Source organism: Phyllopteryx taeniolatus, chromosome 10, assembly GCF_024500385.1.
Source record: "Phyllopteryx taeniolatus isolate TA_2022b chromosome 10, UOR_Ptae_1.2, whole genome shotgun sequence".
Taxonomy (NCBI): Eukaryota; Metazoa; Chordata; class Actinopteri; order Syngnathiformes; family Syngnathidae; genus Phyllopteryx; species Phyllopteryx taeniolatus.
The window spans coordinates 4,066,650-4,081,574 of record NC_084511.1 but is presented as its reverse complement, the minus strand read 5'-3'; the positions used below and the strand labels follow the sequence as shown (position 1 = coordinate 4,081,574).

At 40.0% G+C, this 14,925-nt stretch overlaps 1 protein-coding gene across 5 annotated transcripts in view; it reads right to left on the bottom strand.

Moving 5' to 3' along the window:
- Positions 1 to 10,162: 10,162 nt before the first annotated feature.
- csnk1a1 (casein kinase 1, alpha 1) overlaps positions 10,163 to 14,925 on the bottom strand; it is a 64,295-nt gene continuing 59,532 nt past the window's right edge. For 3 of the 5 annotated variants that reach the window (XM_061788411.1, XM_061788414.1, XM_061788416.1), the window contains one exon: positions 10,163 to 10,880. In XM_061788411.1, coding sequence (XP_061644395.1) covers positions 10,873 to 10,880 — 8 coding nt within the window. In that variant the 3' untranslated portion in view covers positions 10,163 to 10,872. Of the gene's footprint in view, positions 10,881 to 12,923; positions 12,965 to 14,375; positions 14,526 to 14,925 lie in introns of all 5 variants that reach the window. The other 2 variants (XR_009790594.1, XM_061788415.1) reach the window with 2 other exon arrangements.

The window sequence follows — 14,925 nt, the reverse complement described above, 5'->3', positions numbered from 1 at the left end:
CTTGCAGATCCTCTCCAGTTCTGTCAGGTTGGATGGTGAACATTGGTGGACATCCATTTTCAGGTCTCTCCAGAGATGCTCAATTGGTTTTAAGTCAGGGCTCTGGCTGGGCCGTTCAATAACAGTCACAAGTTGTTATGAAGCCACTCCTTTGTTATTTTAGCCATGTGCTTAATGTCATTGTCGTGTTGGAAGGTGAACCTTCGGCCCAGTCTGAGGTCCTGAGCACTCTGGAGAAGGTTTTCGTCCAGGATATCCCTGTACTTGGCCGCATTCATCTTTCCTTTGATTGCAACCAGTCGTCCTGTCCCTGCAGCTGAAAAACACCCCCACATCATGATGCTGCCACCACCACGTTTCACTGTTGGGACTGTATTGGACATCAGTGCCTGGTTTTCTCCACACATACCGCTTAGAATTAAGGCCAAAAAGTTAAGTTACCTTGGTCTCATAAGACCAGAGAATCTTATTTCTCACCATCTTGGAGTCCTTCAGGTCTTTATTTTAGCAAACTCCATGTGGGCGTTCATTAGTCTTGCACTGAGGAGATGCTTCCGTTGGGCCACTCTGCCATAAAGCCCTGACTGGTGAAGGTTGACTTTCAAGAACTTTCTCCCATCTCCTAACTGCATCCCTGGAGCTCAGCCACAGTGATCTTTAGGTTCTTCTTTACCTCTCTCTTTACCACCACATTCAGACGCATACAGGTGATGAGTTACAACTGTCGGGTTCCTCGGGTCAAGGCGCTTCTGAGCCTGAGCCAAAGTAGGAGGTGTCTCAATTGGGCCAAGGAGAAGGAGGACTAGACTGTTGGCTAGTGTTTAGAGGTCCACTTTTCCGATGAAAGTAACGTGTGCCTTTCATTCGGGAATCAAGGTCCAAGGGTTTGGAGGGAACAGAACCCAAGCTGCTTGAGGTCCAGTGTGAAATATCCACAGTCAGTCATGATTTGGGGTGCAATGTCCAGTGCAGATGTTGATAAACTCTGCTTTCTTAAAGCCAAGATCATCACAACAGTCTACCAGAATGTTTTAGAGGACTTCATGTGTATGGAGATGCAGATTTCATCTTCCGGCAGGACCTGGCCCTGCCCATATTGCCAGAAGCTCCAAAACCTGGTTTGATGCCCATGTCATCTCAGTGCTTGACTGGTCAAACAACTCGCCAGCTCTAAAACCCATTGAGAATCTATGGGGTATTATCAAGAGGAAAATAAGGGGCACCAGACCCAAAAACAAAGAAGAACTAACAGCAAGGAAATCTGGGCTTCTATAACTCCCAGACAATGCAACAGGCTGATTGCTTCAATGCCACGGCGCATCGAGCCAGTGATTAAAGCAAAGGGATTCCCAACCAAGTATTGAAGATTAACATATTGTTTTCAAAGTTTTCTGCACGTGTTACAATAGCATGGCTTCATAGTAAAGAGTGCAAAAGACTGGCCTGACAGCAGTCCAGACCTTCCATTGAAAATGTGTGGCGCATTATGAAGTGCAAAATACGACAACGGGGATCCCGAACTGTTGAGCATCTGAAGTTGTACACATCAAGCAAGACTGGGAAAGAATTACACCTCCAAAGGTTCAACAATTAGTATCCTCAGTTCCCAAATGCTTATTGGGTGTTGTTAAAAGGAAAGGTTGTGTAACGCAGTGGGTAAACATGCCCCTTTTCCAGCTTTATTGAAACATGTTGCAGGCATCAAATTTGAAATTAGTGAATATTTGCACAAAAAAAAATAAGTTAATCAGTTTGAACATTAAATGTCTTTGAAGAACAATTGAATATAGGTTTTGAAAATGATTTGCAAATCATGCTTCAAAAGATTTCCCAACTTAATTGGAATTGGAGTTTGTACACACACACGCACGCACAAATGGCTGAAATAAGTTTAATGTCACCATTTTTCTCACCATACTTCCAAAAGTGCTATAGACCTGAACATTTTCTCACTAAATATACTTCCAAAGGTGTTATTGACCTGAAAATTTCACCAGATCCATACATAGAAAGTAGAACAAATAAACTCAGAAATTAAGTTGTGTGTAAAAATGTGAGATGACACAGAAAAAGTATTGTACACATCAAGGGAGGTGCAAAAAGGCATGGAAAGCCAAGACAACACCTAAAATCTATCAATAATCAAACAGCAATTCAGCCCCCGTCAGTGCAAGTTGATACTCAACTGGTTCAGTCCTAATTGATGGCCTACAAATAGGTCACATTGCCAAGGTGTGAGTCAAGACATCTCATGATGGGTAAAGGCTTCCTTATACTCGCGCGGGCAGCGACCGCGCTGACGTTACTGCGGCTGTCCCGTACGTAGTTTGCCTTTATACTCGAGCGCAACCCACGCGCGCAGTTTTGAAAATGTACTGCAGTTCACCTCCAAGTCGGGGGTGTCGCTACGGCTGGTATTGGCTAGGACACCACAGGGTGGAGTTGCCTCTCCTTTCAGTAACATGGAACAAAGCAACAACAATGGCGACCGTGGAACAGTGTCTGCTAGAACAAATGGACCTAGATGACCAGATGATACGTTTCATTATGCAGCAAAATCGATCGAGAAGGCGGCGGCGTAGATGGTATGTAGAACCATCAGAGCATTTGACTAAAAGGGACCAATCACGAGAGATAACACTGCGTTCGACGCTCAGCAACAATTTTTGCCATGTGCGCATCAAGCTACGCAGAGGGGCTGCACGGGCCAATTCGTCGGTCACGTGATGCAATGCAGCTGTCTTAAGACGATCGGAAACTAATTGATAATGGCATTGGTTACAGGTGCACATCTAAGCTTCTGAATGTTCCAGTGAGCACGGTTGGGGCCATAATACATAAGTGGAAAACCAATCATACCATCATAAATTTGCCTCGAGCAGGTGCTCCTCACAAGATTTCTGATAGAGGCGTGCAAAGAATAATCAGAAGTTGTCCAAGAGCCCAGGACCACCTGTGGAGATCTTAAAAAAGACCTGAAATTTGCAGGTACTGTTGTCACAAGGAAAACAGTCATTAATGCACTCCGCCGCCATGGCCTGTATGCACACTCACCACACAAGACCCAATTACTGGGGGGGGGGAGGGGGGAAGCATATCAAAGTTCATTTAAAGTTTGCTAAACAGCATTTGGACAAGCCAGTTAAATATTGGAATATAGTCTGGTCGGATGAGAGAAAAATGTGTTTAGCTGCCATAATGCACACCACGCTTGGAGGAGAAATGCACTGCAAATCACCCTAAAAACACCATACCAACAATGAAGTTCAGAGGTGGGTCCATGATGGTGTGGGGCTGCTTATCAGGAAAAAGTACTGGTAAACTTCAAATTGACGGAAGGATGAATGGGCAAATGTACCGAGACATTCTTGACAAAAATCTGCTGCCATCTACGAGGATGATGAAAATGAAACGAGGGTCGACATTGCAGCAGGATAATGATCCAAAACATACTGCCAGGGAAACTCAATTGGTTTCAAAGAAAAAAAAGAAAGCTGCTGGAATGGCCCAGCCAATCACCTGACTGGAATCCAATCGAAAATCTATGGAAAGAACTGAAACTCAAGGTCCATAAAAGATAACCGGATGAGCCAACATTTTCTTCAATTAAACCACAACAAAACTGAGAATTGTTTTTGGCAATAAAAAAAGAGGATTGCTGTTAGTAAATACCTGGAGTCACTCTCTTTAAGAACCAAAGACCAAGTCTGAAACCTTGGTGTAGTGATAGATTCCGACCTGACTTTAAACAGTCATATCCTTCCCTCAGGTAGGCGCTACCGATCAATGCAAACTAGAACTAGCAGACATTCCAACAGCTTCTTCCTACTTGCAATCAACTTCTTAAACACCTAACCTACAATTGCATTACAACATGCTGGCAATGTTTTGACTTGAGTTTGTTGTCACATTTCTGTGGGCCCAATTATACATTACTCGTGCACTCAGTGGAGTAGCCTCGCCACGCTGCACTATTTGCATATCTGTTGTTGACCTATACTGGTCACTCATGCCAGAGTAGCATCTGCTCCATTTGCACACTGACTGAGGAGTATCTGCAACATTTGCACAACCAACATTGTCCCAGATTATCGCACTACTCGCTTGAAGTCTCGGCACCCTTTGCACAATGGTCATTGCACCGGACTATTGCAATATTAGTCTTTCAAACTGCTCTAAGTGCTAGAGGACTCTGCATTTTTTTGCACAATTGTCCAAAAAAAAAAAAAAAAAAAAGAAATTTACAAAATGTACCGGCATTACCAGATAACTAGCAACTCTTTATTGCTCAGTGACTGTTTTTTGTCAATGTCTTTATGTCTCAAAAGCGTTCTCTGTCAATTGACTGTCTGTTGGGGTACTAGAGCGGCTCCAACTACCGGAGACAAATTCCTTGTGTGTTTTTTGGACATACTTGGCAAATAAAGATGATTCTGATTATTTTATTTAAACAGATTATTTTTTTCTTTGTTTTTAAATGCTTTTAATCATGTAAAGCACATTGAGTTACCTTGTGTATGAAATGTGCTCTATAAATAAATTTGCTTTGCTTTAGTTTCTCCATACAGGAGGTGTCTTGATCCTGTCATTGCAAAAAAAGGCTTTTGTACAAAGTATTAATACTAGTCGGTGTGTTCAATACTTTTTCCCTGTGTCATTTCACATTATTACACAAAGTTTCTGAGCGAAGTTGTTCTACTTTCTTTGTATGTATGGTTTACTTGGGTTGTTCCCAACATCTGGTGAAATATTTATGTCAATAGCACCATTGGAAATATATTTAATGAGAAAAATGGTGACGTGTTCAATACTAATCTCAGCCAGTGTGTGTGTATATATATTTCCCTAATAGTCATTTGATTGTTCCTTGAATATTTTTTTATCATTGACTGCCGACCAGGTCAGTTGTCATCATTCAGTCAGTCCTTCAGTGGTCAATATGTTGCGTTTTGAAGCTACTTGCTGTCAACAATGTGCATTCTTTGTGCAGGGGAGAACGTGCACACATTTCCCACCCCTGATATAAATGGACATGACTTTTTATCACCATCTATCATCTGTCATCTATCATCAAGTGTGCTTTCGTGATTTTGAAGTTGAAGGACTGGTTGCACTTGTTCAACTGGTTTCTACAGGTTTTGCAATTAGTTGGGGGTGCAACAGTCACCTGCGGCGTTCTCTTGTGTTTGCTGAAAATATGAATTGTACTTTTACATTTTAAAGAACTACCAAGCCACCAACAACCCTTACACTATTGATATTTACACCAATTAGTTGTATCGAGGTCTCTTTTTCCAGACAACACCATTTTTATATTCAAATTCTCTATCCATCCATTTTCTGAACCGCCTAATTTTCTATTTAATTCAAAAACATCATTTAGAGGCAGGACAAATAAAAGTCAATGTTTTTTGGTGACCACCTATCACAGCATTAGGTAAACTTGCACATTTCATGAAATCAAAGTTATCTCAAAGAGCTACATAAGGACACGTTTTAGAAACAATATGATGCAGTGCAGCTCTACAGGACTGAAAACCACACCCCAAAAAATTTCCAAATTCAATGAATACTTCAACATTCATCAAAACAGAGCATTATAATGTTTGATGGCTTAATTTTTCAAAGATATTTTCCTGTACTGGATCTCATTACAGTGTGCAAGTGATGAGCGTATATTTTTGCCCAATCCCTAATGTAAGTCAGATCTACTAAAGGTAACATCGTTGTTCCCATCTCAACCTGTTATTCATGTCTGGTATGTCAGAGCTGGCTCTACCACTCCCGGTGTATAGGCCCTGATGGGGGTAGGGGCGCGGTGTTCTTCCGTCATTGTTGTCTGAGTAAGCATTATGCAGCACAAAGTCAAACTCTTCCTAATATAATAATAGATATAAAATTACAGCTGACAGGTTGGGGCAATAAATGAGCTGTAGCATAAAAGGACACTTTGTTCGTCCTGGCCCAAAGGGCAGGCGCTACAGCAAAAAGGGTATTTTTTTCCCCCGGTACTTAAGTACCACCTGGGGTCCAAGCATGTGCCCGAACACAACTAAAAATATAGTTTTAGATCAGCACAATGTATCCCATCATAGCATCCTCAAACTGTTGGCAACTGTTCTGTATATTCACCATATTTGTCAGGTGCCATTAAGCCCTGTTCAAATGAAACTGGTGTCTTTTGAATGAGAAATCTTCAGCAAAAATGACAATTTGAAAACTGAAGAGATTAGCATGTCGACTATAAATCCAATGTATTCCATGTAATATACAACCCCAATTCCAATGAAGTTGGGACGGTGTGTTAAACAAAAACAGAATACAATGATTTGCAAATCATTTTCAACCTATATTTAATTGAATACACAAAGACAAGATATTTAATGTTCAAAATTATAAACGTTATTGTTTTTAGCAAATAATAATGAACTTAGAATTTATGGCTGCAACACATTCCAAAAAAGCTGGGACAGGTGGCAAAAAAGACCGAGAAAGTTGAGGAATGCTCATCAAATACCTGTTTGGAACATCCCACAGGTGAACAGGCTCATTGGGAACAGATCGGTGCCATGATTGGGTATACAAGGCGCTTCCCTGAACAAGTGCGTGAGAAAATAGTTGAACAGTTTAAGGACAATGTTCCTCAACGTACAATTGCAAGGAATTTAGGGATTTCATCATCTACGGTCCATATCATCATCAAAAGGTTCAGAGAATCTGGAGAAATCCCTGCATGTAAGCGGCAAGGCCGAAAACCAACATTGAATGCCCGTGACCTTCGATCCCTCAGGCGGCAGTGCATCAAAAACCGACAATGTGTAAAGGATATCACCACATGGGCTCAGGAACACTTCAAAAAACCAATGTCAGTAAATACAGTTCGGCGCTACATTCGTAAGTGCAACTTGAAACCCTACTATGCAAAGCAAAAGCCAATTATCAACAACACCCAGAAACGCCACCGGCTGCTCTGGGCCCGAGCTCACCTAAGATGGACTGATGAAAAGTGGAAAAGTGTTGTGGTCCGACGAGTCCACATTTCAAATTGTTTTTCAAAACTGTGGACGTCGTGTCCTCCGGGCCAAAGAGGAAAAGAACCAGCCGGACTGTTATGGACGCAAAGTTCAAAAGCCAGCATCTGTGATGGTATGGTGCTGTCTTAGTGACAATGGCATGGGTAACTTACACATCTGTGAAGGCACCATTAATGCTGAAAGGTACATACAGGTTTTGGAGAAACATATGCTGCCATCCAAGCAACGTCTTTTTCATGGACGCCCCTGCTTATTTCAGCAAGACAATGCCAAACCCCATTCTGCACGTATTACAACAGCGTCCAGACCTGTCTCCCATTGAAAATGTGTGGCGCATTATGAAGCATAAAATACGACAACGGAGACCCCGGACTGTTGAACAGCTGAAGCTGTACATCAAGCAAGAATGAGAAAGAATTCCACCTACAAAGCTTCAACAATTAGTGTCCTCAGTTCCCAAAAGTTTATTGAATGTTGTTAAAAGGTGATGTAACACAATGGTAAACAAGACCCTGTCCCAGCTTTTTTGAAACATGTTGCAGCCATAAAATTCCAAGTTAATGATTATTTGCTAAAAACAAAGTTTATTTGTATTGTATCCTATTAAATATAGGTTGAACATGAGTTGCAAATCATTGTATTCTGTTTTTATTTATGTTTAACACAATGTCCCAACTTCATTGGAATTGGGGCTGTACATGATGTCTCAGTGGAGAAGCTATGAATGCAAATGTTTGCTATGACTGTGGTAGTCTTAGGCGATGCACTGTCATCTACTGGGTCACATACCAGACTTCTGTGCAGCTGTTGTGTGATTAGTCCCCACTCCTCACAACCACCCTGTGGTTGGCTCTGGCTGCTCCCAACCATGACTGAACATGTTAAATCGTAGAAATTTTGACCTCAGGCCCTGGAATGAAATTAAGTATTGGAACGTGACTGATGGGTGCTTCTAGTTGTTCAGGTGTTGGCTTTTAGATTATTAAACAACAGATCGTGCTTGTTTTTGGCTATGGGTTTCACCTGTGTAAACCATATTTGCTGTTGAGCTAATGAAGACGAGAGAGCTGTCTATGGGAGAAAAGCAAACCATTTTGAAGCTGAGAGAAGAGTGAAGAATCGGTCAGAGCTCTTGCACAAACATTGGGCATACCCAATACAACAATTTGGAATGTCCTGAAAAAAGAAAAACTACTTGTGTAGTGAGCAACAGACATCGAACAGGTCGGCCAAGGGTTTCAACAGCAGTTGTTGACAGAAACGTTGGCTCTGTGAAGAAACACCCAAACACAACAGTCAGTGACATCACTGCCAACCTCCACAGGGCAGGGGTGAATGTATCACAATCTAGTGTTTGAAGACTGAGAAGAAATATACAGGCCATCCCACAAGATGGAAACCACTTATCAGCAAAAAGAATTGGAAGGCCAGATTGTATTTTGCAAAGGAGTATCGATGAGCCACAAAACCTTTGGAACAAAGTTTTATGGACTGATGAGACCAAGATTAATGTCAATCAAAGTTATAGAAAGGACAAAGCATGGATAAAGAAAGGATCTGCTTATGATCCAAAACACATAAGCTCATCTGTGAAGCACGGTGGAGGTAATTTCATGGCTTGGACTTGCATGGCTTCTGGAACTGGCGTCACGCGTCTTAATTGATGATGTAACTCATGATGGTAACAGCAGAATGTATTCTGAAGTCTATAAAACCATTTTGTCTGGCAATTTACAGAAAAATGCATCCAAACTAATCGGGAGAGGCTTCATCATGCAACAAGACGATGACCCAAAACACACTGGCAACACAACAAAGGACTTTATCGGGGGGTTAAAGTCAAAGGTCTTAGACCGGCCAAGTCAATCACCGGACCTTAACCCAATAGCGTACACATTTTACCTCATGAAGAGGAGACTGAAGGGAGAAACCCCCAGAACCAAACAAGAAATGAAAGAGGCTGCAGTTGAGGCCTGGAAAAACATTTTTAAAAAAAGAAGGCAAAAGTTTGGTGAAGTCAATGGGTCGCAGACTTGATGCAGTTATTGCACCAAATATTAAAAGTTAATTTAATCATGTCTGTTCCAATACTTTTGCTCACTCGAAAAGTGGGTGGCTTCAAACAAAAGGTGCTCTGTCCTGAGTTCTGTAACATCTAGGTAGAAATACAATGAAATAAAAGCTGGAATTAGGAACTTGTGTCTCATATTCATCTTTTGATTTGAAACCCAAATGTCTTCAGTATACAACAAAAAACAAAAGGAATTGACCTTGCCATTCCAATACTTTGAGGGGACTGTGTGTACATTAAACAGTAATATGGTCAAATGCGATGGGTAGAAATCCGTGGATAGTCTTCCAAACAGAATAATCTGTCTGTTTTATTAAATCATACAACTAAAGGTATGAACAAACACTAATACCATACAGTACTGTCCAAAGGTTACATACATTCAAGGGATTCCTCAAACTAATTCTGTTTCCTCAAAACGACGGAGGGCAATCTAAACATGCCAGTTCTACTGGTTGGATAGCTAGTAACTCAAGGCTGAAACATTTTTCCAGAGTGACAAGACAGTTTTTTTTTGTTTTTTTTTTAATTATTATTTTGGACTGTGCATGTGTGTGTCATATATACAGCCCGTGTCAACTACAGAGTTCATATTTGTTTGTACTAAAGATGCATTAAGTTCTCAGCCAGTGAAATTCTGTCAGTATAGGTAAACTTACGAGCACAACTGAAAAGTATGGTCATTGTAGCATTGCTAAAAGAGATAACCAATTGCTGACTTTTGCACAGTCGTTTTGTTTAGCGACTGAAAGCATGTCTGTTCAATAGATTGCAAATTGTTCTGTCATTAAAGAACATGCCAGGGAAAGCTAAATGACAGCCACACCCGAATAAAACATACCCACCTACAACTGACAATTGTGGCTTAAACACAAACTGAAGTTTCTATGATTTTAAAACAAAGTAATATCTGCCCTCATGTTTCGTGCTGCATTTGATGATTGGTGGAATGGCGATGAATACCTTTGTCAAAAACAGTTGAATTTATGAAAGTGACTTTTATGGTAGTGAATGTGAAGGGCATGTTTACAGAGTGGGTTAAAAATACTTTTCAATATCCGAGTTGTATAATGTTTTTATTGGCATTTTTGGAGAAGACCATGGGTTTTTACAACAGATTTAATAATAAGTCGTAGCTCTAAAGAGAGGGAGAGAGCCAGAGTATCAATCTACAACAGACTGTTGCCATCAGCTGCTTATAACGTCAACAGGCAACCTCCTAACCACCATAGGGAAAAAAATTTCAACAGTTCACCTTTCAGTAAATAAGGGTTCAATGGGTTTCTCATTCAGCTCTTCAAAAACAAAAAGGTTTTCAGATTTACATGTTTAAACATTTGCTTGGTAAAGCAGAGTGAAATAAGTAGTGAAAAACGGAAGAGATGCTTTGAGATGTTCCCACAGTGAGGCAAAACAAGAGCTGACTAATGTTTTAATTCTGTTTCCAACGAAACCTTACAAAAAGTCAACAGTGAAAGGGAAGACAGACAGGGATGGATGAGAAGCTATGTAGGGTCATGGTTAGGACAAGGAACTACAGCCTCCACATCCAAAGGAGCTTCGATTCCATCGTTTTTCTTTCAGAGTGGAGAATTTCTTTATATACACATTTAATATAGAGATAACACAGCCGACGTGTGTAAATCTATATATTTCCATTACACAGACAGATGGAAGGGGTGGGGGGGAGGAGACAGACTTTCTTTGTCGCTTGTCCGGGAAAGCCAGCCTCGTTTGTCCTCCTACTCTGCTCTGGCAGGAGACTACTCAGAAACCTGTAGACACACACACAAGTCCCATTATTAGTACAATGCTGACAACCTGATGACTGTAGTGTGAGTCAGATTGGCGCCCCTTTTGTGGAGCTTTCGGCAAAGTTAACGTGCAAAGGTGACTGTCACTCAAGAGTACTGATATCACTAGTACTTTTGATACATAAAACTTCAATTAACACAATCTAATTGTGAACAACGACCTCTTTATTACTGACACACGTGATGATTCGCCAATGTGTCAAACCGCCGCAGTGTAGCGCCAACTATTGGCGAGGTGGACTTAGCCGATGTCAGATTTTTTTGCCTTAAGTATCGGTGGCTGTATCGGCAACCTTCACGTGTACCTGATAGGTTGAAATAATACCTGGTATCAGTACTCACACATCCCTAGTAACTATTTAAAAAAGCTAAATGCACTCCAATTGACAGATCTTTTGTCACTTAATCTACGACTCCAAAACATTTAAGACGCAACCTATTTTGGAAATCCACCTGGGGCTGACTTTGAATTTGCATTTACTACAGTTCAAATATGCTAAGAGACTTTATAACAGAAACACCGCAGTCAAAAAATAAATGCCTCTAAAACTAAACAAAATCTGAACAAAAGAGCAGCGCAAAATTGAGGAGGGAAGTCACTTGAGACCAACTCCACTCGTCAATAATGGGGCCAGAGTTGGATCATTTTCCCGTCTAAGTTTCCTGCACTCAAAACACATTACACGTGTTACACAGCAGGTCAACTGTGATCGATCCCTCCTACCGCTTCAAGTGTGAGCACAGCGCAAGTTAAAAACTGACCGTGACTGACAAACCACAGTTAAAAACCAAACATGACTAATTGATAAGACGGATTTTGTGTTTTTGTTGCCTTGACAATTGGTCATGTATTGGCTTAGTTAATATGATTAAAATCACTGAACATTTAGGTCGACATTATTGATATACAATGTATAAAAAAAAGTATTTGTCCCTTCATGGCTTCCAATACCAGCCACGATACGTAACGAAAAAAAAAAAAAAAAAATTTCAAAAAATCCTCACCAGTGGCTGACAATACACTGTGGTGGATTTACAGATTGCCGAATCAAACATGTTAAGAAATAACTGGTCTTTGTTCACAATTATCTGTCATTGTGTAAATTGAAATTTTATGTATCAAAACTCCGTATTTCTATTGGTGAGTTCTCGAGTGACCACTCTTACCGAAATAAGTGGAACATCCCTAGTTTTTAAATTTTGTTTTTACATATACGTAAATGTTTCCGATCAAGTCAATTTTAGTACCTTGCAAAGACAAAAATACAAAATGCATTTTCTAAATAATTCTATTTAAGGGAAAATAAATCAAAATTGAAGAGGGCAAATACTTTTTCACAGCACTGGATTTATGTCATCAGGAGTGCCATCCATGTATTTAAACCATTAATTATATACTCAAAACAGTATCAAAATGTTTAACCATTTGACATGTACGTTCTATCACCAAATAAAAACAAGCATGTTTTGCCCCCCCAATTTCTCTCCTCAGAAAAACTAAGAAACAAAGATTGCTGAGCTTGCCATCTTGTATCCAAATTCAATTGTTGCAGAATTATCTTTGTCTTCAGGAGATGCAACAAATTTTTTAACTGGTGGTTCAAACAAATACGGAGAACATCAAGATTAACACTGGAAAATAATTGGTACTATACAATTCAAAATGAATTAAAACTAAATTGATTCTTAGCTATATCTAGGCGTTGATACCTAGATATTGCTAATGGCTGGGTAGCAATCACACATTTTTTACACATGTACCAATACACATTCCTTCACTTTGATACCAGTTCCTAAACAATACTTGTTTTCTGACACCAATTTTATAAGATTAATTCTAACAAAAAGATAATTACATTACATATTTATGGTACAAAGTTTGAGTTTTATTTTTCAGCTTTATTTTTCCATTGCAAGCAGTTTTCTTACATAACACTGAATACATTGTCACTTTGCAATTTGTCAAAAAAAACAACAACAGTCTGCTTTCTCAGGACAGAAAACCTCGTTTCTGGTGTGCTCAGTCGTAGACGTATGCTTTCATCCTGCAAGACAAAACCAGAATGAACTGAGAAATTAACATAAATCTATGAGTATGCAATATATTTTGTCTAATTTTGGGGTCACCCTAGTTTAGCCAAGCTACACCGCTTTGCCATACCACCATAGTTTGGATTCTGCCTGCCCAAGAGGGTAGAGATGTATTGTACAGATTTTGAACAGCAAAGTTGAGTATAAGTAAAACAGCCCATTTTTCTAAGGCTCATTTTTTTGACTGCTATATATGCACTATCTACAGTGGGCACAATGTTTTCCTTTATTGAATTAATCAAGATTGCATGCCCTGTATGTGCCGGAGACTAGTATGCAGGATTATCTCCTTCATAGTAGCCTCTTGCACAAAAAGGACTAAAATAGACAAGTAGTGGGAACCCTGTGCCATACTGGTTCACCCATCTGAGGTCACAGCCACATTTCTGACATCTTGCAATACTCTCGACATTTCCCTTCTCTACTGCATTACAATGCCAGCATCAGTGTATTTGAAAGTGTGTCTCAACTGGAGGACTGATATAAGGTGTTAATTGGGTATTGCTAACAAAAACCCATCTCTGCTAGAGTCTTAACTGGTCAACAATATACTTTACAACTCATTAACCTCCAGCATGGAGCCTTCAATGTAGAAAAGGGCAGCAAACCAACAACTAAAGTTTGTGACTGGAACTCATCATGTAATTTTTCAGCCAGTGTGAATCTGACCTTTTCCTCCTCACACCAGCAAGGCAAAGCATTTTTATTTATATAGCACATTTCATACACAATGCTTTACATGATTAAAATCATTTAAAAAGAATGAGAAAAATACATGTATAAACCAAGTACAGGAATAAATGACAGCTAACTAAAATTACTAAAAGATCATACAGTGCAAGGCAAGATTAAAATCCTTTGAATGAGCTCATTCGTAAGCATGAGGAAAAGAAAGGTTTGTTTTAACTTTGATTTAAATTTTTTTTATTTGAATTTAGGGCTAACTTCACTTCTGTTGGAAGTGTGTTCAATTTGTGTGCAGCCTAGCAGCTAAATGCTGCTTCACCATGTTTGGTTTGAACTCTGGGGTCCCCTATCTGACCTGAGTCTGTTGATGTCAGAGCCCTCTTGGGTTTACCAGGGTCAGAGGCAACAATGATAAGTTCAACATAACAGTGGACAAGGTGAGGTGCTAAACTGGCAGACCCAATGGATGAGCACATTTATTTTTTTTTTTACACGCAAAGCTTTATCTGTTACTGTCAATCTTTAGTTAGCTTTTGTTTTAGCTAGTTACATATACATAAAATAAAGCTACACAAATAAGTTAGCATTACATGAACCCCAGTTTGCCTTATGGCGCGATGCACTTGCAGTAACATTAAGTTAAATATGTTGGCCAGATTTCAAAGAATGTAAACTTACCTGTTGAAATCTCAAGACACTGCGCCGTCCTCTGTAATCATATGAAGCGGAATCCGGCGTGGGAGATTTTGAATCAAGCCGTTCTGGCTCGGTAACATCCACAGCTGGACTTGAATATTGAGAGGTGGTGGATGGCTACGTTCCGCTACCCTTGCAGTAAAACACAGAGCAACTTTCTGCTCTTAAATTTATTCCATTCAGTTACTTCATTAAATTTTGACAGCTTTAGGAACAGTTTTTTTTGTCCTCCCCACCATATATTGCACCGCCCCCTAGTAGCATCAATTTCGCAAAAGAGGAGCCACGATTTTGATCTCAGTGGTATTTGTATTTTTACTGGTTTGACGACTCTCAACTATACTAAAGATATAGTTCACAAATTGTGTACCCAAGTCTGTGAGCGTACACAGTGTCTATTTTCCCTGCATGCTCCAAATACATGTAATGCTACAGCCAATTACTGGCAGCATTATAAGAGCTTGAGCACGTGATTAACCTCTAAGGATCGAAACTTGGCACTGAGATGAGGTATATTTTGATACTTCGTACT